Genomic DNA, 27,008 nt, shown 5'->3' with positions numbered 1-27,008 from the left:
GGTAGGTTAAAGGCAACGAACTACCCCAACAAGGCTCTCAATGTGGTAAATGTGGCAAGCAGCCAGGCTTAAGATTTCAGGAGGTGATGCAGGCAGGTTCTTAAGTACAGTGCTTCCCCAAAGCCACACAAAGGAATATCCACACAATAGGTTAGGTGATAACACAGTATCTTTACATACAATAAGGGTTTCTACTTCTACCAACACTATTTACATATACATAATAACATGTTTACATGGAATACTTATTCAGAGAGTTGTAAATATATATACACTCTATGTGGAACCACATACTATTTAAATTCAGTAAGAACTGCACTAACTGCAGCCAGTTTTAAATGGCAGGAGAATTCGTAAATAATGCTTAACCTGCATAAAATAGGAAAGAAAGGCAGTTTAGTTATGAATAGTAGCAGAATGCTTTATTTAGACTAGACAAGTAATTCTGAGTGAGGATCCCCCAACCTTGGCAAACCGAAATAGAAAAGTTAGGGAAGTCTTTTACAGCCCAGTCCAATATTTTTCAATAACGTTGTGCATTCTTTTTTAAAAGTTCTACCACCCCAAAGTACCTGAGAGGCCTCAGGAGAACATGATCCAATAACAATCTGGGACCCCTGGATGACCCCTGAGGCTAGAAGATGCTCTTCGTCATCACAGTACCTTTGGTACCTTGGCAGGCGAAGTGGCAGAATTTCTCGGCTTTAATCGACGATTCCCTCCAAGGAAAGACCACCTTCGAAAGAAGGAGCCACTGGGATGTTGAGTTCAAGAATAAAAAGGAACCAAAGTCTTTCGGAATGACAGCAGTCTGCGAAACCAAAGGACTGCTTTGGCTCAAGATGTCCAGTGCTACTCCTCTGCACTTCGAAGACCTCTTCTCCGACGGTAGGCACACAGGACTGGCTTCCAGGATACTTTGATAAGAGTTGCAGTTTTGCACAATGGTTCCTCGTAGCTCGGGCCGAGGTCTCCTTTCCAGGCCCTCTCTGGATCAGTCCTTGGGAGACACAACAGCTTTCAGATTGTTGAAGAAATGCAGCAGAAGACTTCTCTTCCAGCTATGCTTCAAGACGCAGCTTCTTCTTCCAAAGCTTCAACTTCAGCTACTGGAAAAATTGGTAAGTGAGAGGTCTCCAGATATACACATCTGTCCCTCATTCACTCTGCCACAGCCAGGCTCAGTCAGCCAATCACACAATAGGGTATTCATGTAGGCTGGCAGCCAATCAGGCTCACAGGCATTCAGGCCTTTCACCCCACTGAGACACAAATAAGAAAATATGCTGATTGGGGCAAGTGCCTGTAAAGACCGGTGGGGGGGTGTCTGTACTTCCGCTCTCTATATGGTAGAGGAGAGGCACAGCAGTCCCCAGCCAAGAGTCTCTATTACGGTAGCAATGGACGAGCAATCAAGGCCTAGCTTCTCAGGAGGTGATGCGGGCTGGTTCTTAAGTACAGTGTAGTCCCCGAACCCCCACAAAGGAATGTCCACACACTGTATTATTGAAAACACAGTCTTTATATAATTAATATTCAAAGGTATGTACACGATCACAATAACGCACTTTTTACTTGGAAGTCAATAATGATAAATATAAACACGTCGAGAGTGGTACCACTAATGTTATCAAATCTCATTAAAGTGCATCAACTATATGGTTAAAATGTCACACAGATCAATAACGAGTAAACCAGCAAGAGAGATAGGAAGGAACGCAAGATGGTTGAAACAATAGGCAGAATGCTGACCCCTACCACTAGGCACAGTTCTGTGTGGAGATCCCCCCGCCTGGGAAACCTGTAAATAAAGATATATAGCACAAGCCCAGTCCATATATTGTCCGATAGTCTTACTTCTTCCTATTAAGGTTTTACCCCCCCTAATGTACCTGGTGGAGTACTGTTCTCCGACGATGCACCGACCGATCCTTCTTGAGTGCCTCCTTTTCAGGCGGGAGCCACGGATCGTCGAGAGGTGTAGGGGAACTTGGCGTTCGGTGTCGGGAAATCGGCAGCCCTACTTGAGCGCCCTCCCTTTAAGGCAGGAGTCACAGGTCGTCGAACGTCCGACGGTGAACAGGGTGAACTATGGCAGGGAAGGGGCAGCTTCGTTCCTAGCGGTGCTCGTCGACGGCAGAGCGTTGGCATCCTGCAAGGAAGAGGCGTGTGGGGCACCTCGATGACAATAGTTCTGGACCGCAAAGCGATGATGAAGAACTGTGGCCCAGCAAGGGCGTCGAGTCGTTGGCGTCTCTGCGGTCTGTAGGTGGCCGGAAACCCACCGGTGGATACTCCCTGGCGCGTCGACGGTCGGTCCTTCTCCAGCGGGAGACAAGCAGATGACAATGCAGACGAGAGCGTCCGATGATCAATGAAAGTTCTTAGGCAAACGGGAGCACAGCGGCTCTGGTCAGCGATGGCGGTCATCGACAGTGGCGGACAACAGTCCGAGTGCTTCTCCTTGGAGTTCCGCAGCAGTCCCCATATCGGGTCGGCAGCCTGTTGTAGGTCTGTCTACCAGGGAGAGTTGGCAAAGATCAGCTGTGCACGATGGTCCCTCTTAGCTCGGGAAGAGGGTGCCTTACCAGGTCCTCTCTGGGTCAGTCCTTGGAGGCACAGCAGCTTTCGGATTGTGAAGAAGAGCAACAGCAAGTCTTCTTGCCGAGCAGGGCTTCAAGGTCAAGCATCAGTTAATCCAATTACTCGTTGTAGTGGAGACTTCAGCTTCTGAACACGATTCCTAGCAGATATACTGTTGATCTCCCATTCATTCCGCTGGGTCACACTCAAGCATCCAATCACGACTACGGGCATTCATGCAGGCAGTCAGCCAATCAGGCACACAAGGTATTCAGGCCATTAACTTCTCTCCAGACACTCACAACAAGTTATGTGTATTCGGACAAGTACCGAGCCATTCAACACTCCAAGCTGCATTGATACCGGTTTCGGGCAGGATTGTCTCAGTCATTGTGACAGCCACCAGATACTAGACACCCACAACACAGAATGCATATTCGTCACACACTCTATTCACCCAGGTCCCACCCACAGGAGGTACCCACAACATACATCACCAGGAAGGCTCCAGCTAGTCTGACTGGGCCTTCACAACAACACCATATATGGTGCTTCCATCCAACAGCCAGTCATGGGGAAGGGACAGAGTCAGGGCTTCCCAGGACTTTGGGAAAACAAGGTAATGGGTAATAGAAAGCAAGAGGCCACAGGGGCCATCTTGTTTTCCATCAGGAATCAACAGATTCCAATGGCAGGGCCGGGGTATCCCAGAATGGAGGATACTCCGCGCACCTGTCAAATTCAGAATGGAGCCGCCATCAGCCCATACCCTGCTCTGTGGGCCACCCACAGGTGCCCAAAAACATACACTAGGGGCACAGGGTTGTACCCCCACCCATGGGTGCACGGAAAACACGACAGAACACACGATAAAAAGCAGTAAAGGACAAGGATATGGAGGCTCTGTCCCTCCGATGCATTTCCAGCATCACAGTCGCCCCCCCCAGACTGAGGTGGAGGGTGCCTAATCTCCCACGGGATAGACACCCTCATCCAGACGGTCAAAATACCTCCTAGAAAGGCTATCTGCATTATCGTGACTCTTCCCCGGTCTGTGCTCTATGGTGAAGTCTAGCCCTTGCAGGTTAATGGACCACCTGAGCAGTTTCGGGTTCTCACCCTTCATCTGCATAAGCCACTTTAGGGGCTTATGATCTGTTTGGACCTTGAAGGTAGACCCCGTAAGGTAGGTCCTAAAACACCTAAGGCTCCAAACTATACTAAAACACTCCTTTTCAACAGTAGCCCACCTAAGTTTTCTACCCTTGAGTTGTCTACTGATGAATATGATAGGATGTTCTCTCCCTTTGTCATCTAACTGGGACAAGACAGCTCCAATTCCGGTGTCGCAGGCATCCGTCTGGACGATAAAGGGTCGGCTGTAGTCAGGCGCACACAACACAGGTGACCGACACAGACTTTCTTTCAAGCCTTTAAAAGCCCTCTGACAGTCTTCAGTCCAATTGACCTTCCTAGGCTGCTTGGGTGAAGTCAGAGCTGTCAGTGGTGCAGCTATGGTTCCATAGTCCGCCATGAAATTGCGATAGTACCCAGTGAGACCCAAAAAGGCTCTCACCTGGGTTTGAGTAGTGGGAGTCTCCCAGTCCTGTACATCCTGTACCTTACTGGGGAGAGGTTGGATTTGAACCCCTCCGACCTCATGACCAAGATACGTGACTTTCCCCTGAGCTATCTGGCACTTGGTGGTCTTGATAGTGAGGTTAGCCCTCTTTAAGGCCTGCAACACTGTACCCAGATGTGTCAAGTGCCCTTCCCAAGTTTAACTGTAGACGGCAATGTCGTCTAAATAAGCCACACAAAAGGCTTCCAGCCCACTGAGAGCATGATTCACCAATGGTGACAGAAGGTGGCAGGGGCATTCTTCAACCCAAAAGGCATGACCCTAAACTGGTAGAGTCCCTCTGGTTTTGTGAACGCCGTCTTTTCCTTGGCATGGTCCGTCAGAGCTATTTGCCAATAGCATGAGGTGAGGTCAAAGGTGCTCACAAACTTGGCAGCACCTATGGTGTCCACGAGTTCATCAGCCCGGGGCAGTGGGTGCGCGTTAGTTTTGGTGACGGCATTGACTCCTCGGTAGTCGACACAGAACCTCCAATCCTTCGTACCGGCCTGGGAACTTGCCTTGGGGACAAGGACCACTGGACTAGACCAGGGACTGGTTGAGGGTTGAATAACACCCAGATCCAGCATCTTGGCGAACTCAGCCTGGATGTGGTTCTTAACCATATCTGACATTCGGTAGCTCCTGCTCTTGACAGGCACGCTGTCACCAGTGTCAATCTTGTGCTTACAGCACGGTGTAAGGCCTGGTGTCAGCGAAAACAGAGAAGCATACTGCTGGAGCAAAGTCCTGCAGGCCCTCTGCTGCTCGGTTGTTAAATCTGGAGAGAGCTGTACTCCCTCCACTGAGCCATCTGAGGGTTGTTATGGAGCAAATCAGGAAGGGGCTCACTCTCATCCTCTTCTTGCTCTGAAGCCAGCAAGAGACATGAGACGTCTGCTCGCCTGTGGAACGGCTTGAGCCTATTAACATGGAATACCTGAGGGGCTACCCCTGGGATTCCCATGTCAACCAGGTAATTGACCTCGCCCATCTTCGAGACTATCCGGAAGGGTCCAGTCCATTTATCTGCCAATGTCTGAGGCTTGGTAGGCTCCATCACGAGGACCTCCTGTCCCGGAGTCCACTCCACTTGCGATGCTTTAAGGTCATGCCAGTATTTGTTCAATTCCTGGCTAGCCTTGAGATTCGCCGTTGCTTGTCCCATCATCTGTGTCATCCTCCGTCTGAGGCCTAACACATAGTCCCCCACTTGCTTGCTGGGCCCGGGAGGAGTGGCTTCCAAACCTTCTCTGATCAAGGCGAGGGGCCCCCTCACGGGTTGTCCAAAGAGCAACTCAAAGGGGCTGAAACCAACACCCTCTTGAGGTACCTCTCGGTAAGCGAACAGCAGGCATGGCAGGAGGAGATCCCATTTCCTCCTTAGGGGCTCTTCCAAAGCACCTAGCATGCCCTTGAGAGTTTTATTAAATCTCTTAACCAGACCATTGGTCTGGGGGTGGTGAGAAGTGGAGAACTTGTAGGTTACCCCGCACTCTTTCCACATGGTCTTCATTTAACTAGACATGGCCGTAACAGTCCGAAGGGGTATAGCCTCAGGGTACCTGGTGGCATGATCTACCAACACCAGGATGAACCGGTGTCCACCTGACGTGGGTGGGTCAAGGGGACCAACGATGTCGATGCCCACCCTCTCAAACGGTGTGCCAACCACTGGCAATGGCTGCAGTGGGGCAATGACACTGCCTCCAGTCTTGCCAGACAACTGACAAGTTGGGCAGGTCCTGCAATGGGACTCCACTTCTACTCCCATCCGAGGCCAGTAGAAATAGGCAGAGACCCTCTGCTTAGTTTTCTTGGTACCAAGATGACCAGGCAAGGGCACCTCATGTGCCAACTTCAGTAGGAAGGGCCTGTAAACTTGGGGTACCACCAACCTCTTGAGGGCACCAGGTTCAGGCTTAGTGGGCTCACTAACAAGGAGCTCACCCTCCCAATAAATCTGGAAAGTCTTAGGCACTTCGCCTTGTGCCTGGGACAGGGCCTGTTTCCTCAGAGCCACGAGAGAGGGACACTCTCTCTGTCCTTTACAGAAGTCTGCCCGGGAGGGTCCCCCTTCAGCTAACAAGCATTGAAGATCGGGATGATCCTCTGAGTTGAGAACCTCTCCCACAGGAGAGTCGTCTGACTCTTCTCCCACAGGAGTTGAGACGGGGTTTGCCACTGGACCCAGCCCATCCGGAGCATGGATCCCAATGGGTGCTGTAGGACTAGCAGGAAGAGAAGGGGCTCCCTCCACAGAGGTGGCCTTCTTGCTCTTCCTTCGTCGTGCTTTAGGCCGCGCCTTCGGCTTGGGTACCTGACTCACAGCCAGACCCGGTGTCACCTGTGACCTAGTGACCGCAGCAGCAGTCATGGGAAGACCATCCGTGATCAATCCCAACTCGACTAGATCGTTACCTAACAGAATGTTAGCAGGGACGTTGCCCTGAACGAGGACAGGAAGCTTTGCTGTCTTGTCTCCAATTACGAGTGTGACTCGGGCTACAGGTGATAATTTGGGAGGCCCACCAGCTAATCTGGTGGTTCTCAGAGGAGCATCTACATAGTCCTCTGGCTTCAGCAGGGTCCTGTCCACCACTCTCATGCTTGCCCCAGTGTCTCTAAAACCAGTAGAAGGCGGGTCATTCAGGAGGACACTTCTCAAAAATCTACGGGTGCTCTGTGGGATAGTCACCAGTACTTCCGCGTACTGGTCCCAGGCCCCAAGGGACACTACGGAAATCTCTACGGGAGCACCAAAAGTGATTCCGGTAGAGGAGGGGAGGACGGTGGCCTCCACCTCAGACATGGGGTAAGGGTAGATCAGGCTGACAGCCTGTACTCCGAGTACCTTACCTTTACACTTGGAGTCACCCCTTTTGTGATCCAGAGCCCCAGAGTCCCAACAAGTGCCGGGAGTGCGGGGTACTGTACTGGAACCACAGGGAGCCTGCTTTGCAGCAGGTGGACCACTACTCTTATTCCCACCCACAGATGACTTATCCCCACTAGATTTTTGGGTCTTAGGAGAGGAGGGTTTAGGTTTATTCGACTGTGACTGCTTTTGAGAATCCTCAGCTTTCTGAGAGGCCCCCTTTTCTTTGTCCTTGTCCTTCCCACTGGAGTCCTTAGGGGACACCCGGTGGGAGACCCACTTGTCAACCAACGTAGCCAGCTTAAAGGGATCTAAAATGTTCTGGTCAGCAACATACTGACGGAGCACTGGTGAACAGGCTTCAGAAAAATGCTCAAAAAACAATAGGTGGGACAATTCAACAAAAGTTTTCATATTGTAACCGTCAATCCACCCCATCCTATTCATGTGCGCAGCATTCACTCAGTCGACCCAAGACACATTCTCTCTTTTCTTAAAATCCCTGAACCTTTTAAGGTATTGGCAATCAAAGCAGATTTCAAACACTCATACTGACCCCTTTCTTCCACACTCAGCTTCAGAATACAGTCATATCCAGTATGAGGCACTCTGCTTAGCAAACACTTAGCCCAATCTCTTTTGTCAACATCATGAATTGCACAGGCCATTTCAAACGCTTCAACCGATTGGAGGATAGCAGAACCCTCCGAAAACACACCAACCAAATCCTTCATAAATTTAGTTGCTGGGGACCTGACACTCTCACTGGGTTTCGCTGAAGTCTCCACTCGAGCTTTCTCTAGCTGGATTCTCTGACATTCAGTGTCCTTGTCTTTGAGTTCAAGATCCCTATTCTTGAGTTCCACTTGTTGCGCCAACTCCTCCTTCTTAAGCTCAGCATCTATCTCCAACTTGCGATATTCAAAGACCAATTTCATCCTTAATAACTCAAGCTCCAAGGTACTGCTGGGGTTCGGAACAGAGGCAGCAGGAATGCCGGCATTCCCAGAAACAGATTCAGTAGAAACCCCAGGGGCAGAGTCCTCATTTGTTGCAATCCCCCCCTCCTCAAGAGTTTCAACATCTGTCTGGTAGTCCATCAGGGCAGCTATTAGCTCAGCCCTAGACTTATCCACAAAGTCTAACTCCCTGGCTTCACAAGCATTCTGGAGAGCCTCTAAGCTCATCCAAGTCCATTTACCATTCGCAATAGACTCCATTGCTTGTACGCAGTTATTTTGTACACACCCAAACCTTAATCGAACAAAGTGCTGATATTTTGTAAGTGGCACGGTTATACACTGGGTCTTAAAACCATAAGCATCCCACCGCTGCCACCAGTGTAAAGACCGGTGAGGGGTGTCTGTACTTCCGCTCTCTATATGGTAGAGGAGAGGCACAGCAGTCCCCAGCCAAGATTCTCTATTACGGTAGCAATGGACGAGCAATCAAGGCCTAGTTTCTCAGGAGGTGATGCGGGCATGTTCTTAAGTACAGTGTAGTCTCCGAACCCCCACAAAGGAATGTCCACACACTGTATTACTGAAAACACAGTCTTTATATAATTAATATTCAAATTTATGTACACGGTCACAATAACACACGTCAAGAGTGGTACCACTAATGTTATCAAATCTCATTAAAGTGCATCAACTGTATGGTTAAAATGTTACACAGATCAATAACGCGTAAACCAGCAATAGAGATAGGAAGGAACGCAAGATGGTTGAAACAATAGGCAGAATGCTGACCCCTACCACTAGGCACAGTTATGTGTGGAGATCCCCCCACCTGGGAAACCTGTAAATAAAGATATATAGCTCAAGCCCAGTCCATATATTGTCCGATAGTCTTACTTCTTCCTATTAAGGTTTTACCCCCCCAATGTACCTGGTGGAGTAGAGTTCTCCGACGATGCACCGACCGATCCTTCTTGAGTGCCTCCCTTTCAGGCGGGAGCCACGGATCGTCGAGAGGTGTCGGGGAACTTGGCGTTCGGTGTCGGGGAATCGACGGCCCTTCTGGAGTGCCCTCCCTTTAAGTCAGGAGTCACGGGTTGTCGAATGTCCGACGGTGAACAGGGTGAACTATTGCTGGGAAGTGGCAGCTTCGTTCCTAGCGGTGCTCATCGACGACAGAGCGTTGGTGTCCTGCAAGGAAGAGGCGTGTGGGGCACCTCGATGACAATAGTTCTCGACCGCAAAGAGATGATGGAGAACTGTGGCCCAGCAAGGGCGTCGAGTCGTCTGCGTCTCTGCGGTCTGTAGGTGGCAGGACACCCACCGGTTGATACTCCTTGGCGCGTCGACGGTCGGGCCTTCTCCAGCGGGAGACAAGCAGATGACGATGCAGACGAGAGCATCCGATGATCAATGAAAGTTCTTAGGCAAACGGGAGAACAGCGGCTCCGGTCGGCGCCGGCGGTCGTCGACAGTGGTGGACAACAGTCTGAGTGCTTCTCCTTGGAGTTCCGCAGCAGTCCCCATTTCGGGTCGGCAGCCTGTCGTAGGTCTGTCTACCAGGGAGCGTTGGCAAAGATCAGCTGTGCACAATGGTCCCTCGTAGCTCGGGAAGAGGGCGCCTTACCAGGTCCTCTCTGGGTCAGTCCTTGGAGGCACAGCAGCTTTCAGCTTGTGAAGAAGAGCAACAGCAAGTCTTCTCGTCCAGCAGGGCTTCAAGGTCAAGCGTCAGTTAATCCAGTTACTCATCGTAGTGGAGACGTCAGCTTCTGAACACGATTCCTAGCAGTGAGAGGTCCCCAGATATAGTGTTGATCTCCCATTCATTCCGCTGGGTCACACTCAAGCATCCAATCATGACTACGGGCATTCATACAGGCAGGCAGCCAATCAGGCACACAAGGTATTCAGGCCATTCACTTCTCTCCAGACACTAACAACAAGTTATGTGTATTGGGACAAGTACCAAGCCATTCAACACTCCAAGCTGCATTCATACCGGTTTCGGGCAGTGTTGTCTCAGTCATTGTGTCAGCCACCAGATACTAGACACCCACAACACAGAATGCATATTCTTCACACACTCTATTCACCCAGGTCCCACCCACAGGAGGTACCCACAACATACATCACCAGGAAGGCTCCAGCTAGTCTGACTGGGCCTTCACAACAACACCATATATGGCACTTCCATCCAACAGCCAGTCAGGGGGAAGGGACAGAGTCAGGGCTTCCCAGGACTTTGGGAAAACAAGGTAATGGGTAATAGAAAGCAAGAGGCCACAGGGGCCATCTTGTTTTCCATCAGGAATCAACAGATCCCAATGGCAGGGCCGGGGTATCCCAAAATGGAGGAAACTCTGCGCACCTGTCAAAATCAAATTCAGCATGGAACTGCCACCAGCCCATACCCTGCTCTGTGGGCCACCCACAGGTGCCCAAAAACATACACTAGGGGCACAGGGTTTTATCCCCACCCATGGGTGCCATAAGGGTATCCCACGGGCTGTTCGCCAAACCAAAAGAAAGAGAGCTGCACCGCCAGGAGTCCCACATGAACTCCTTCATGGAAAACACGACAGAACACACGATAAAAAGCAGTAAAGGACAAGGATATGGAGGCCCTGTCCCACCGATGCATTTCCAGCATCACAGTGCCCAGCCCTTCAACAGACTAGACTGCATGCATGTCAGTTTCAGGCAGGGCTGTCTCATTCATTGTGTCACACACACAGAAAATATATACGCACAAAAGAGAATGTGAGTTCACTTCAGACTCCATTCACACAGGTCCCGCCCATAGGCACACAACACCTGGGAAGGCTCCAGTCAGTCTGACAGGAGGCAACCCCAGAGCCATATATATTGTATTTCCACCCAACATCCAGTCAGGGGGAAAGGGAACAACAGAGACATATATGGTGTTTCCACCCAACAACCATTCAGGAGAAAGGGACAGAGTCAGGGCTTCCCAGGACTTTGGGAAACAAGGTAAAAGGCAATAGAAACCAAGAGGCCAAAGGGGCCATCTTGCCTTCTGTCAGGAATCCACTGATTCCTATGGAAGGGCCAGTGTATCCCAAAATTGAGGATACTCAGAGCCACTGTCAAGTCAGCATGTAGCTACCACCAGCCCATACCCTGCTCTGTGGGCAACACACATGCCCAAAAACATGCGTAAGTGGTACAAGGCTTTACCCCCACCCATGGGTGCCATAAGGGTATCCCATGTGTGATGTTCACCAAAAGATAAGAATGAAGAGCTGCACTGCCAGAGGTCCATGTGGGACCTCGGTGGCAGCAAACATAGAGAGAATGCACACAGAGAAGTAGTAGGACAAGGACGGGAGGCCCTGTCCCTCCATAAGTCATTTCAAGCATCACTCAATTATAATTTTAACAAACACCGTAGACAAGTGTCACCTGCCATTGAACAGGCATGAGGGATTGTTGACCACAACCCAGCAAACCACTACTTCTCCAGACAGTTATGTGTGCAAAATCAGAAAAGATATGATGGTGCACACTGTTGAAAGGTGCCTGATGAATCACTACTTTGTAAAACAAATATGTTTGTCTGGAATGTTCATATGAATTAACACAATTAAGTATGCATGCTTACATTTTATGATGAGTCCAAATTTTCATTGGCTCATGACTGTTGTTTCCTCTTAAAGTCAGCCTCTAGAACAAATAGCAACATACATATTGAGTACTGCATCCTTTATTTTTGCAAGGAGACAACGTAGTGTTTCTATGCAAAACTGTTGATGCATGATGAAACATAATATGCCCAATTTTTGTCCACCTCAATAGTTTAACAAAGTTCACAATCCCAGTGTATTCCAATTTTGAAAACCCAACTAGAACACAATATGACAATAACAGCATATTTCAATTTTGACAATCCCAATATGTTCACACGCTCACTAGCCCAGTAAACACACACTTTCACTTCCTGAGAATATGGTTATGCTTCCAGTTTATGGAGCCAGAGTATATTACCAGTGTGCCATTCCCAGAAGTTTACATATTATCACAATAACCAAGTATACACAATTCCAGTACATGTACAGTACTTTCGAAAGCAATATAATCTCAGTTCAGATAATGCAATTATAAGAAAATGTAGGGAATTCAAGTGTACGGAAGGTATGTGAAACACATTCTATACAGTTTGACAAATCCCAATATATTCTCGGCATAACCTGAGTCTGCCAAATCCTAGTATGTATCCAGCAATGTCAATCCCAGTCTAGTTCCTGGTTGACCACATAAGAATACACCTAGTTTGCAAAATCCCACTATCCTTGCAGTTACGCAGTTCTGGTTATCCCAATATTGTTTCAATACCCATATATTCATAAATATTCTTTGAGTAAACCCATTTGCCTTATATGCAAAGTCGGACCATTCTCATTATAGATACAGTTTGACAATGAGAGCAAACGTCCTTATTTTAAAATGTATTCAAGTATACTGCCAGTTGTAGAAACCCAATTTATTTCCACTGTGCAATACTTGCCATTCCTTGCTTATTTTGAGTAAGCGAACATTCAGTATAACGCCATTTTGAACAATCAAGTATAGAAAATGGCAGTAATCTCTTACTTATGTGAACCATGCACACTCGCTTAATCATATTATCAATTCACAATTACAGTAGCCGTATTGACAATGCTAGCATACTCCCTGTTTGATACCCCAACATTTTCCCAGTTTACACAACGACAGTACTCTCTGTTTTACCACTTCAGTTCATCATTCAATTGGCAACCTGAGTGTAATTACTGTTTTTACAACCGTGATATATTCCTGGTTTGACATATTCATTATACTCTCAGTTTGACTTTACCAAAGATTACCAGTTCACATCATTTGAAACTACTGCCAGTTTGAAAGTCCCGCAATGCTGTCTCTATGACCCCCCCCCCAATATACTCAAACTGCTCACTATTGCAGTCTGATGTATAATCCTCTCAACTCAACCCATCCTAAATGAGTTGCATAGCTTTAATTGTTTGCTGATTGATCCGTTTGCCTTGGACTAGGTCCACACTTCATAACTACCTCAAGAAAACAATTAAACATTATCAAAACCTACAGTATTACAAAATGAAATATTTATATATATATATATATATATGTGTGAATCTCTCATGTCAGAGCAGGACATACAACAACACATGAATTAGTGAACACATTCATGCATGAGAAATAGCATTATGCATGTCTGAAGAACCCTATAAATCTCTGCAATCCAGTGTTTTAGCTGCAAGACAAACAATTATGACACTTGTTAAGATAACTATTATATATAAACAGCGCATCGATTTTTATGGAGAAAGTCCAGCATTTGCAATGCAAAACAACATTCTTCTAAGCACCACTCAGGTATCAATTGGAAGAAGGCAGATATTGAGCAAACGGGTTGCTACTAGGTGGTGTTGCAATTTTGTATTTGGGAGAATCATGTAAAAGATATTTTCCAAACGCTAGCTGGGACAACTCCATATAAATCAATCCTAAGGCTACTTGGATGATACCCAAGTTGGAATCTAAGCAATTGCTGATGTTCTCTTCTCCCAGAGTGCTATTTCACAAAGATTTGGCAAATTGGGCCTTTTGATGCCTGAGGCAACCCCCTGCACAATGTAAACTCAGCAAGAGCTTTGTTTTCGTGCAAACATTCTTCCCAGCTTCATAGGTGCACTATTAGATACATTTCTGGTTATGTGCAAGCAATTACTGCTGTTGGTGGGGCAGAGGTATGGGCCAAATTCTAAAGGTTGGTACTCCATTTATTGACATTAAGAATTAACTCTATGAGTTCCCATAGGGACACTTGAACGTAACCTTAAAAGTGATATTGTTTTGCCATAAATTGTACATATGGCTTCTACTTGTTTTACCTTTTTTATTATTTGGGTGGGCCCGTAAGCCATGCACCACTTCACCAAGTCAAAGGCACACCCAGAAAACACTTTTCTTTTACTTTGACACTGCATGTCCTGACTAGTACTATATTGCATATGTGCAAGTCAACCAGCAATTATATGTGATGCCATGATGCACTGCAGTTTAATAACGTTTACATTTGATTTAATCTTTGGGCACGTTTTCCTTTAAAGTAATCAAGTCCTACCTGTGTTTTTGAAATTGATAAAAGTATTACTGAAAACCAAAAAAGCAAATACATAGGTAAATATACATATTTCATAATAATGACAAAATATAAGAAAAAGTCGGAGAACAACTTTTGAAAATCATAAGAACATATCATCATTAGGCTAAAAGAGATATAGGGATGGAGAAGAAACATGGGGATTCTGAATCATAACATTGTAATCGAAACTATTGAAGGAAATCCTAAAGCAGCAAAGAAGTTGGATATTTATTTAACTATACATCACACATTTTACTAACTGCATTTTTATAAATGAAAATGAAGTGGACAACAAACGTGTAGAGTTGTGGATATACTTAAAGGTGTGGGTGATTAGTTGGATACATAATCTAAAGTATTAGCACAGCAATCTACTTTATTCCACTCAGAAAAGCCTACCTTTAAATTCTTTCCCCATTTTACTTTGCTGCTTATGCTCGCTACCAAATTTCTCAGCAATCATTTCTCTGCCAGAACGTGTTGAACCGCTTGGTTTTATGCTATTACGTAGGCCATAATTTGCTTCTTTGACATCACCATCTTCAATGTTAACTTCTGCTGTTATTTCTGTTGTATATGTAGTGTCGTCAGTGTTTTCACTATTGAATTGACTTTCCAAGAAACTAGGCAGAGTTGAGAATATAATAATTTGGGCGTATACTTCTCTTTGTACATCATCTATTGAAGAGACAAAAGTAATATATTTTAATACAATTTCATACACAATGTGGAATTGCAGTGTCATTTTAAGTACACAGATGCCCGCCTAACAAAGTAAACATGCAGCATTAGAAGAACATTCTTGAAAAATTGAAATTGATGAACACCACAAATGTCTAAAAATGTTGTCACATACAACCAGAACTAACCCTGATGGGCGTCTTATCATCTCCTTCATAACTTCAAACCTTCAAAGAAGAATACATTAAAGAAGACATGATTGATATCATCAGAGATAACCACCAAAAAAACATTAATGACATTATAAAAAGCCTCATATGACATGTTGTGTATCTGCATTTCTAATGTTCACAATGTAACAATCTGTGGCACAATGTAACAATCTGAGTCTCACCATTTGTCTGTGTCTCCTCATTACCTCATGCAAATATTTTCCCAGAACTTTGAGAGTTATGTCATTTTTGATGGGGTCTATATTTTGACCACTATTCATCAATTGTCCTGCATGAAAACAATCATAGAAATCCAATGTTGCATCTGAAGTTTGTTTGAAAACTTTGAACCACCTTATTATGACAGAGTTTGTCTGTCTAACTTTCCTATCATTATGTGAAGCTTGAGATAAATAATGTTTGAGCAAGGATCAATCAGGACAAGGCATTCAAAGAGGAATGGTTGTCCAATTAGTATTGCATTGCCTACAATTATAATTAGATTCAAAGTAGAATTAGATTAGAATTATTATAGAAATCGAATCAATATGAGGGAATGTCTATTTATTTTAAATGCATTCAATTGACTTGTGTTCAAGGAGAAAGGGGGAGATTTTACTACATACACAGTTCATATAATTGGAAAACATGAATGTACACAATTTACAAATTAGCTAAATCAATTTGTTATACCCAATACAGCAGTAAAATGTGCATCAAAGACAAGTTAAAAAGGGTTGAAATGCTTACTGACAAGCCTCTTCATGGGGAACAGGGGGTAGTGATGGGAGAGAGTGCAGTGTGACTGGATGTTAGACTTAATACATTCCCATCAGCATGCTAAAATAGAGATTTGGAAATTATCTTTAAACATACAATGAGGGCATTGCCAGGGTCTCCTTTTTGCAGTTCATTACAAGGACTCAGTCAATACCTTTGTTTGAGAGCTCCCCATAGGTGTTGGTTTGAAAATAATTTGAAGTGGGTGACTAGATCATATTACTATGTTCAGGTTATAGTCCCGATGAGTGAGTAAGGGAGAGTTGGAGATGTTGGATTTGACAAACCATGTTACATCAAACAAAAATAATTGACAGCAGCATTCTTGCACAATGATCAAATAATAGCCTTTGTCTTGAAGGTTAACAGAATGTCAGTGTTTTGCAATTGGTCCATCTTTAATGAAAACACTGGTCAGAAACCCAATAATTAATGCAAAGCAAATGAGAAGCACAGTAATGTTGTTGTCTATATTGCAGACCAATGAGCATGGATATTAATGCACTAACATATCTGATGATAGATGGTGTCCAATTATTTGCTTCAAAACCAGTAGTGGGCAATTGTAGGACATGTTCTGCTTTCCATAGATGGAGGGGTGTACATAATATCTGTGATACAACCAAGTGCATTTTCTCAGATGGATGGGGGCATGTCCACCATTTAAGCTGGTCTTGAGACAAATCCCACCTTATCCAAAGGCTCTTCAAGATTTGATTGAACCAAAATCCACAACTCTCTGAACACCATTTTGAAGCTGTGAGTGTCATGAGCATGGTAGGCAAAATAAATGACTATGCAGACCACAGACGTGCCCTCAGAATCACCCACACCTGGAATGGCATTGATAGTAGCTTTATCTGCAAGTAATTAAGGTGCATTCTATTGTCAAGGTACATTGAGTTGCAATAGGAATATAAGTTAACAATGTGATTTGCCCTTACTTTACTTGTAATATCCACTGATTAGTCTATGTTGGCCACAGGAAAGATCATTCTCTCACTTAAATGGTTTTCATTGCACCATTTATACATGTCACAATTGTCCCAAGCAAAGACATTAATTAAGCTAATGCTATTTTAGCATTTTATGTGGTTTTGCGTACGCATATTACAAGACCCATAAAGGTGTTGGAATAACCCTTTCAAATGTTAGCCACAGTGGTGTGACATGTGACAAATCCCTTTCCCTCCAGTGGAAAGGACACACAAATTAATTGGTATTTCAGAAAGAATAGGAATTTGCCCCCCCTCCTTCCCAAAAGGACCTGTATATTTCTGCTGAGCAGCCAGATGATTGAGGGATGTTTGGCACCACCTTATGCAGAGGGGCCTTAGTATAGAATTAAAAAAAAAAAGATTGTGACATTGAGAAAGGTAACATAGCTTGTATGTGCAGAAGCTTTGCACCATTTGAATAGATTCCAGCCTTCAACACCATGATAGATAAAGGAGGAACATCTTCCCTAATATATAAAACATGACCTCTATCTGGTACGCAGTTCACACTACCTTTGGGAGATCACTTATCTATCCCAATCACAATATTCACTGAAACAACTGTCCTTGTAGTAGCATCCAAAGAATCATCAACCAGGGCCAGACTGTGCAAAGTAATGCTAATCAATTCCCTACTAGAAAGACTAGAAGCAACAAGTCTACCATCCCCGCAGGTGCACCAACAAACACACTGGATGCAAATCTGCACAACAATCACAACTTTATCATTTCAGCATTCAACTGTTTTGCCCCAAGAAACCTTTTCAATAAGCTCTAAAAAGAAAGAAGTTATATGGTCCAATATCAGACTAAACTACTTAAATACACACAGATGGAAACTGGAGAATGACTGGAGGAAACCAATCTACACACTAGCAAATTCACGTACCATCAACAGTTGCATGTTTACAGAGCTGATGGTGTGAAGGCAACGAAAGCCAGATTATTGATTTGGTGCATCACATTGATAGGGAAATGCATAAAATCATCAGGGAATTAAAAACCCACCAGCCTGCAACACAACTCATACCCATATAAAGGAGCTCTAGGACCAGCTTGCTACATACTTCAAGCAACAGATCCTCAACATCCAGGATCGCCTCAACAATAAAGGATGCTCCCACTCACATGCCACCATGGAGATTACACCAACTCCTGCCACTACCTACTATCATCCTTCTGTCTTCTGTCTGCAGAGGGCCAACAAGCAACCATTGACATACGAAACCCATCAGGATCACCTGCTGATCCATGTCCCCCTAATCTTTACAAATCCATCATGACTTCTTCAGACATAGAGGGCAGCTTCCTAACCCTCCTCAACAACTCCATCAGCACCGGCAGAGTGCCAGCTCAGTTGACTTCAGACCTTTTCTTAAAAAGCCGAGAGCCAACCCATATGACCCAGCAAGCTATTGTCCAATCTCAAACACCCCTTTCATTGGGAAACCTCCGGAAAAAGTAATTCATGGTCAGCTACAGGATTTCATCAAAACAAAACAATGTCTCTGCTCCATCTGCGATAAACTTAAAAACTAAGTGGATGAAAACTCTGAGATTGAGCTCATCCTGCTACTCAACCACAAAATGTTGCCTTGATTAAAGGTTTCATTCTACATATGCTCGTAGACAGATGTTAAACACTTCAGGAAATTGAACACTAAGGCACTTTATTTTGGAACACTTTATGACTGGCACTATAGAATTTAATTCATAAGTTTGTTTTAATATTGAATTTCATTAGGAAATGCTTGCTGTTGATGTATTTGGTATGTTTTAGCTAGGACATGACATTCATTGTGAATTTGATGTCTGCTCATCATCAGTTATTTTGCTTTTGAACAAAAGTCACATCAACGTATAATAAAAAACAGCCAGACCTATACATTTCAAATTATTTTGAAGCATGCAATAGACCGGTGTTCCATCTAAGTGTGGTACTAGAGGCAATATAAAATATCCACCCAAAATTAAGCTGCCAGCAGAATGTTTATGTAATAGGAAATATAACTGTTACAAAAAAATGGCTCTCCACTTTTGGGGCAGACATGTTTATTATCTAGTATGTAATCTTCAATTTGACAAACGAATTCTGAGTTAAGTGAATTAGTTTGGCTCTCCTCTTTAATGTTTAACTACTTAAACCTATAGAGAGAAGCACTGTTTGATCTGAAGGGGTTCGCAAAGCAGTATGTGAATGACAACTAAACCCCAATCAGAGGAATTAAGTGATTTCCTTTTTAAAAACATGCCTTTAATAGCGAAAGACAAAATCTGGTTGATACGCAAAATTATATATGTTTTTATAATGTGTATTTCAATGTAAAAGAATGTACGTTACAATCTACACCAAAATATAACAATTGCATGACTGTCAAATGTATTTTCAACTGCATAACTTTTCATCACCTAAAATACAACCACAAGTAATATTTGCACATATGGTATTGCCAATTGCTCATTAAAGTACTAATCACACCCTGTGTGTGACAACTTTGACATAATAATCAATGCTGCTGGATATGTTACAATCCCCTCACAATTATTATGAGACCTTCCTCAGCAATTTTATATAATGGAAATATAGGAACCTAAAAAGCAGTGAATCAGAAGACATTTATTGGTCTCAGATTATATATTAGTGATCAAGTTACAGTAAATGAAAACATTCTCTTTTACTAACTCAATGAAAATGAGCAACTACAGTGTGAAGTGTGTGATGTGAAGAAAGCTAATTATTTTAAACAACAAGCTTCTCTCCCCTTATGCAGCTCAAAGGCAGATAAGGACCTAGAGGGGACAAATAAATACAGCACATGAACACTGCAAAAATGAACACGTTAATCCAACAACGGTTGACAAAATGTGTGTTAGATGGATGTTGGAGAATAGGGGCAAATTAGTCACTTCTCACCTGAAGTAAAGCATATGAAATACATCCTCAGGGGATGGACTGAAAAAACAGCAGAGAAACCAAAAGTACATTTTACAGACTTACAATTGTCAAAACATATTATAACGTTGTCTGCAAAAACATGACTTCAAATTAAAAAATACATTAGGAAGAAATTAGGAAGGAATGTGCAAGTGTACTGAATAGTGCAATGGTTACTCAGAGAACAGCATAGACAGAAGAGTGACGTCGTGGTGTACTTGCGGCTTATATTTACAAGCTGATGCACTCACTGTGGGCTTGCTCAACTTTTGTGTTAAAGTCTTGAAACAACTAAACCATCACAGGCTTTCTATGAACAGGCCGAATGTGCTACAACTTCGGAGAAACAAGTGAACATTAGTTATTTCTTGGCCACAATGATATTAAACACACAACGTATAGAGCTGACAATCTCAGCAGCTGCATCAGTAATTATGTCCTTCGACATAAACACATGGAACAATTCAAGAATCAAAACGCACTATATTTGTGTTTAAGCATATAGTTAAATAATGAATAATAATGTTATTAAATCAAAATATGTGATTTAGTATTGAAAATAAGAACTTGTTCAAACATCAATAGTTTTTTTGTTCTAACTCTGTTCCTCCTGCCATTAATAGTATCACTGACTGCATAAAACCAGCCTCTTTGTGTCCTTTCACTAAGAAGTGATTCACCACAGGAGCTGACAAATGTTTATCTTGATAACACTTGGATGCTCACTAATCCAAAACCTGATCATTCTCATGCTGATGTATAATAACACCTGATTTCATAGACAACCTGGCTGGTATTACAATTAGACAATTGATTTTGTTGCCATGGAAATGATAACCCCAAGACAAACTCAGTGCACACATCGTGCATTGACCACAGGGAAAAGGAACCTGTGGACGAGGTACGCCCCAAAATTCAGTGAAACTAGGATCCTTTGTGACAAATGTTTTTTTTAATTTTTTTATTTCAGTGTGTACACGGACATGTCTGAGATTTTGACTGCATTTGTAAGCAAACAAAAGTGGTGATAGATGTGATGGACCCTTCTTTAAGATGTTCCAGTGCTTGAGAATGATTCTCTTGGTCCTATTAAACATGCTAGAAAAAGAGTTTACACAGACCAGATGTTCAGAATCAGTACTTCTGCATGGTTTTCTAACAAGGCCTCACAGGTGTTATAAAAGGTTATTTTACTACACCTAAGGATTCTTTTTTGGAGGTATACATTCAGCACATATTGAGTCAGTCGTGAAGGACTAATTCTCCACATTCATAAACCTATTTGAGTTCATTAGCATTTCGTATGGATTTAATAGCTGTGTGTTCAGCTGAAGTAAGAGTCATGGTTTTGATGTGCTCTTGTTTTCAAGTAACTTAAGATCTTTTAAGACCCTTTGTCCAAACACTAGTGATTCAGGATTTATGTTTCCCTGAGGGACTTCAAATGTTGATAGTAAATGAAAACTATTTAGACTATTCCCATAATGTGGTGAAATGTGAGAACAAATAGTTTAAATATATTTTTGTCATGAACTGACTAAGTTCTCCTTGAAAGGAGTAAGGGTCTTGTAAATATAAGGTACCAAAACCCAAACCTTTAATTCCATAGCAGCAAGAGTATATGCAGCCAGATAGATTAGCAGCAACAACCGCTCCTCCTTTTTCTGGGGTTCGTCTCTTGTCCATGTTGTCTTCCTGAAAAGTCTTCCGTTGTTGCTGTTTTTGTCTAGCAACACGCCTATTATGTTGCCTTCCTCTGCTCTTACCACCCCTCTGTTCTTGTATAACACTGTGAGATGGTCCTCGGAAGGCTCTATTTCATCATTGATTGTATATCTGTTGTTGCTGTATGAGGTGACCCAAAATATGACAGGGGGATATTTCAAGTTTCTTTGTGGAAGTATGTCAACAACGTTGAATATGTAACATGATTTTCAAGGCCTTACACATTCAACAAGATTGCTTTTTACAAACCCTTAGCTACTGAAAGTGAGAGACCCCCAATAATACTGGTAAATCACCCAACAGAGTCAATAAGAACACATCCCAGGAGGGAATGAGACCAGGACCAAGTGAGAGTGATATTAAAGGCTTTTATCTAAAATTAGAGGCAAGCAGAATCTACTCTGCTCACGCCGAGAGCGCTCTGCAGAAAACATGTTACATTTTGGTTATATTCGTGAAAAATGTCACCACTGTGGGAATGCCTAGGGGGCACAAGAGAGATTGGGATTGGACACTAAGGGCAGGCACCTATAGGTGCTATAGGGTCGGAGGCGAACGATTGGTCCGAGGGCACGTGATGAGACAACGTGATCTCCGGGGTCAACCGTTCAGCTGGGCTCATCATCCTGGTATACCACGTTGCCTTTTCATGTATCCTTTGACATCCTAGCCATGTAACATTTGCCCTTGTGGCCATGCACTCTCATTCATTCAGAACTCTTATCTGTTTGTCCAGTGAAAAGGACTGCATCTGAGCACTTTTGAAAACAGGGTTCAAAGGCAGGTTATTTATTACGAGTCATGAATTAACTGTCCCCCACCAAATGTGATGCTCCCCTTGTTCAACCAATTCTGAATATACTGTCTAGGGGGCAGAGCTCATGGGGTCAGCGTATGGTCGGAGGTGTTAACTCAATAACAACAATGGGAATTTAGAATAGATTCCTGAGGCGACCAGGTCATAAACGGTACATATCATTATAGGCATACATTATATTGTGGGGAGTTCAGTGATTGAATGTCCAAAATCACTAACTCTTTGTTAATCTTGGTTGATACTCAAATGAACTCGATCAAAGTGAGGCCCCTTTGCAGTGTGGTCCCATATTATTCAATAGCTTAGGGCCCTTCAGAACACAATTTTCACGTGTTGCTTTTAACACATGGCTGGCTGTTTTACGCTTAGATCACATTGGTTTAGGACATGCTATATTTTTCATTTTAACTAGGCACTCTCATCATAACAAAAAAAGGGGAACAAAGAATTCATCAAAAATGATCAGGGAATAAAACATATATTTGACTCGAGGTTCACTTGTTCATAAAAATGCAAATGACAGCACTGGATCTATAGGTGTGTCTTCAACTGAGAGTGTGGCTAGCCAGGAGCGGTTAACTTCTACATTATGCTTACATGACACTATACATGTATTTACATTTGACCTTATAAAAAATGAGGTAGCGTAATGCTGGTGTGTACAGTTTTACATTTCGTTGTGTTGTACTGTTGCAAACAATTACTGTGAGCATTTCTGTGTCACAGATTAACATGCATCATGCTTTCATAAGGCAGGTTAATATAGGGACTTCTAATTATAGACGCGTATGTAGTTATGTTGTTCATTCATGGACCCATTACCTCGCCATTAGGTTTATACGATCCCGCATAAAAAGGCACGCTGACTCTGTCCATATTAAAGCGTAAATAGACACACTGCTTGAGGGTCTTTTCCCTTTAGTTGTTGACTCTGCCCCAGGGGGCATGGGCATTATGTTTATATGACTAGGATCTGTAGGGTGTGGGGCAGGTTTATAGAGACAAATAGCTTTCGCTCTGGCCCCTGCTCTGGCCCGTATCTGGGTTAGTGAAGTGAGATGGAAGGCAGAATATACTGGGGGTCATTCCGAGTTTGGAGGCAGCCATGGTGCTATTAGCACCATGGCTGCCTCCAAATTCGGGTCCGGGTCCGGGTAGTCGGAACGGAGACTTACTGGGACATCCCGACCTATGCAGACCCGGTAAGTCCCCATTTCAATAACCATTCCCCATTCCCATTTGTGCCCCCATAGGGCTCAATGGGAAAGGGGAAGGAGCTAATAATGGGACCCGCAAATTGCGGGCCCATTATTAGCTCCAAGGTCCCTTAACGGGTCCCGCTAAAACCGCCATCCCTAGTGGGACCCGCTAGGGCACCTCAGAATGTGGCAGTAGGGGGTTAACGGCACGGGCATCCTTACCGGTGCCATTAACCCCCTACCACCATACACGGAATGACCCCACAATGTGGATTTTGTTGCATTCTCGCAGCCAGCCTTCTCATGGGAACCGGGCAGTTGCAGAGACGGCACAGGGGAGGAGGTGGGGGGAGGAACTTGCTCTCTGTGCGCGCCTGATGGGGAGAGCTGCAGATTTGAGTGAAAACCTCACAGCTGTTTTAGCATTGTAATATGGAGTCAGGGATTTACAAAATTGAGTCTTATTCACCTCTGGCCTTACACTGTTATGAGGGTTGTTACAAGGGGGTCACAGTTCCTAGGGGTATTCCTGCACGAGTGCTCCGGGGCCAAGGCCCTGAACCCAAAGCGGCCGTGGCTGGGCCCATCCAGGAAGTGTAGGAATGGGATTGGGGTGGGGGGCCAAAATACCCCCTCCTTCCACTCACTACTTACATTAAAAATTAACCACAAAGGTTGTCTGAACTGGAAAATCCATTCATGGAAATGACACCCTTGACACATGTGTAATGATTTCATTGAATTTACCATAAACACTTGAGGTGGTATACTGCAAATCATAGCTAAAGTGTGTGCACCTCATGATAGTGATAAGGAAAGGGATGGTTTGGTAAGGTAAATGGGACGGAGGAGCAAGAATCTCTGTTTCATCATTGACTGTATATCTGTTGTTGCTGTTTGAGGTGACCCAAAACATGAGAGGGGGATATTTAAACTTTCTTTGTGGAAGTATGTCAACAACCTTGAATATGTAACATGATTTTCACGGCCTTACACATTCAACAAGATTGCTTTTTACAAACCCTTAGCTACTTAGATTAAAAATAAACCACAAAGATTCCAAGATGGCGGCGATGCAGGGAGGACATGCCTGAGCACGCTCTGTCCTCTCCCCTCAAGCCGTGACAATAAAGCACCCCAGCAAAGACAACACTGTGGTGCGCAGACAGCACAGTAGAGTGGAGAAAAGCTGCATTCTTCGTAAGCCTCGGAGCAGCAGAGAAAATATTCAGCAAGATGCCGGAGAACACGTGGGGGAGAAGACCCCTGTTGCGGCCATTACCAGTGCAAGGACGGTTAAGATGAAGCTGATTCAGGGCACAAGAAGGCTCCGGGGAGAAAGGAGGGGAGAAGTGCCTGTCACATCACATTGCTGCCGGCATCAGAGAGTGGGACACCGCGAACAGGAAGAAGCCCCAGCCGACACCAGGCCACGGGTAATTTAGGACGTGGGGCCCCACACAACGAAAACAGCCGTGAGCCGCAGCTCTGTTACAAGATACCATCGGAGTGCGTCGGGGAGCGGCGGCCCGGGAAGCTGGGGCCCGACACCCTCCAGGGCAGCGGAGAAAACACAGGGCACAGACTGAGAGCCGGAGCGGAGAGAGCCCCAACCCGATGACCAGAGGACCAGATCGAGGGGGAAGAAGAAAGAAGAGGATCATAACCCACAAACGGGCTTGGTAGAAGCCCAACAGTCTCAATCTCCCCCAGCGAATACATACGAAGCTAGGGGCTGGGGTAAGTGGGACAGCGTGTTCTCCATCGCCCCTCCCCCTCCCACCCACTCCTCACGCATGCCCCTCCATGGACAAGAGGGAGAAGTACCGGAATGAAAAAAAAACCCAGAGCTCTGCAGACCAGAGACCCAGGGGGAAATCGGGTACAAAGGGGGCAGCAGAACGAGGAACTGCAACGAACGGGGTTGGGATCCATAAAGGGAAGCAGAATCGGCAAGCCCTAAAACTCCAAACAACCCAAAGGTGCTGCAATACTTCAGGGCCCTCGGATACCGCCAGAAAGGAGGCGAGTTAAACTGTCCAAGATCGAAGCCAAACGCCCCAACAGCGCACACAACATACACTGCAACACTAGCCACAACCACCTGGCAAAGAAGATAAGCAGAAGCACCAAGTATATCCAATTCAAACGCAGTCAAGATTCAGGGATACCCATAACATAGGGAGAACCCACCACCCGGGGGATCGAGACAGTGTGAGGGGGAGGCAAAGAATCCCATAAAAGCAACGGGGGCACACAGATTAAGAGCTTCTTTCAGGGGTGGACACATCGAGGTGCAGGGCCCCGTGGAAATACATTTATCTGCATCTATGTCCCAATCTAGGGGGAAATTTGCGCAAGCCACCCCACAAATACCTCAGAAGAGGCTGGACCAGTGCCTACCACAGCTGTGCGGTGCGGAAGTGGCGACCCCCTCAGCCTCCACGCGGAAGAAGAGTCAAGAGGCACATACAGCCAAAGAGGGAGCGGGAATTGAGTCCGACGACATGTCAACAAGGGAAGATATGAAAACCTGGTTCGGGGAATTCCAATCCCAGTTTTTGGCAACAATACAATCCCAATTTCAGACAATGAAACCAGACATGAAAACAGTAGTGCAAGAACTCAAAATGGAGATCTAGTCTGGGAGAAAGGACAGACACCCTGGAAAAAATAACACAAAACCTTGATGAAGAAGCACAACAATATGCAGAGGCCCATGAACTGTTGCAGACATGGACCCACAACCTCAAACTACAATGCGAGGATTTGGAGAACAGATCTAGAAGATCGAATATCAGAATCAAGAATATGGTGGAGTCAGTGGAGGACAGAGATCTGAAAGACGCAGTCCAACAAGTATTCAAAGACATCCTTGATACAAAAGATGAGGTGGAAGTGGCAATAGACAAGGTGCATCGGGTGGTCCCTAAAAGGACAGGAGAACCAGGAGCGAGACCCTGAGATGTCCTTGTTGCCCTCACATCGTACCCTCAAAAAGAAAAGATCCTGCGGAGAGCCCGGATAATGGATCATATCAGAATGAATAGCAAAGACATCCAACTATACCAAGACCTGCCACAATCCACACTGCAGAAACGCAGTGAAATGGGCCCTGTAGTGAAAGAGCTATCGTCAAAGCAGGTCAGATATAAATGGACATTCCCTTTCTGGCTTCTATTCATGTGGGAAGGGAAACAAAGGAGGGTCACGTTCTGCGAAGAAGGGACACAGATACTGGGAATACAAGAACAAGAAGGACCTGCACAAGAAAAAAGAAAAGAAAGGCTCACCCAAAACAGAACAGAATGGGAATGGAAAAGAAATGATAGAAAAGTGAAAGGGCCACAGATGAAGGACTGAAATAAATCGAGGAAGAATTCATACATACAAGAAAATACTGAATCCGAGATCGAGAGTTTCTTCACCATGCGCAAACGTCAGCGAAGGAAGA

At 44.7% G+C, this 27,008-nt stretch overlaps 1 protein-coding gene across 1 annotated transcript in view; it reads right to left on the bottom strand.

Annotated features, from left to right (window-relative positions):
- LOC138480534 (uncharacterized) overlaps positions 1–27,008 on the bottom strand; it is a 1,133,492-nt gene that overhangs the window by 887,727 nt on the left and 218,757 nt on the right. The window contains exon 6 of the mRNA XM_069612286.1: positions 14,607–14,885. Coding sequence (XP_069468387.1) covers positions 14,607–14,885 — 279 coding nt within the window. The remainder of the gene's footprint in view (positions 1–14,606; positions 14,886–27,008) is intronic.

The sequence above is a fragment of the Ambystoma mexicanum genome, chromosome 5p, assembly GCF_040938575.1.
Source record: "Ambystoma mexicanum isolate Mex_15411 chromosome 5p, UKY_AmexF1_1, whole genome shotgun sequence".
Classification (NCBI taxonomy): domain Eukaryota; kingdom Metazoa; phylum Chordata; class Amphibia; order Caudata; family Ambystomatidae; genus Ambystoma; species Ambystoma mexicanum.
This window is presented reverse-complemented; position numbering and strand designations above follow the sequence as displayed.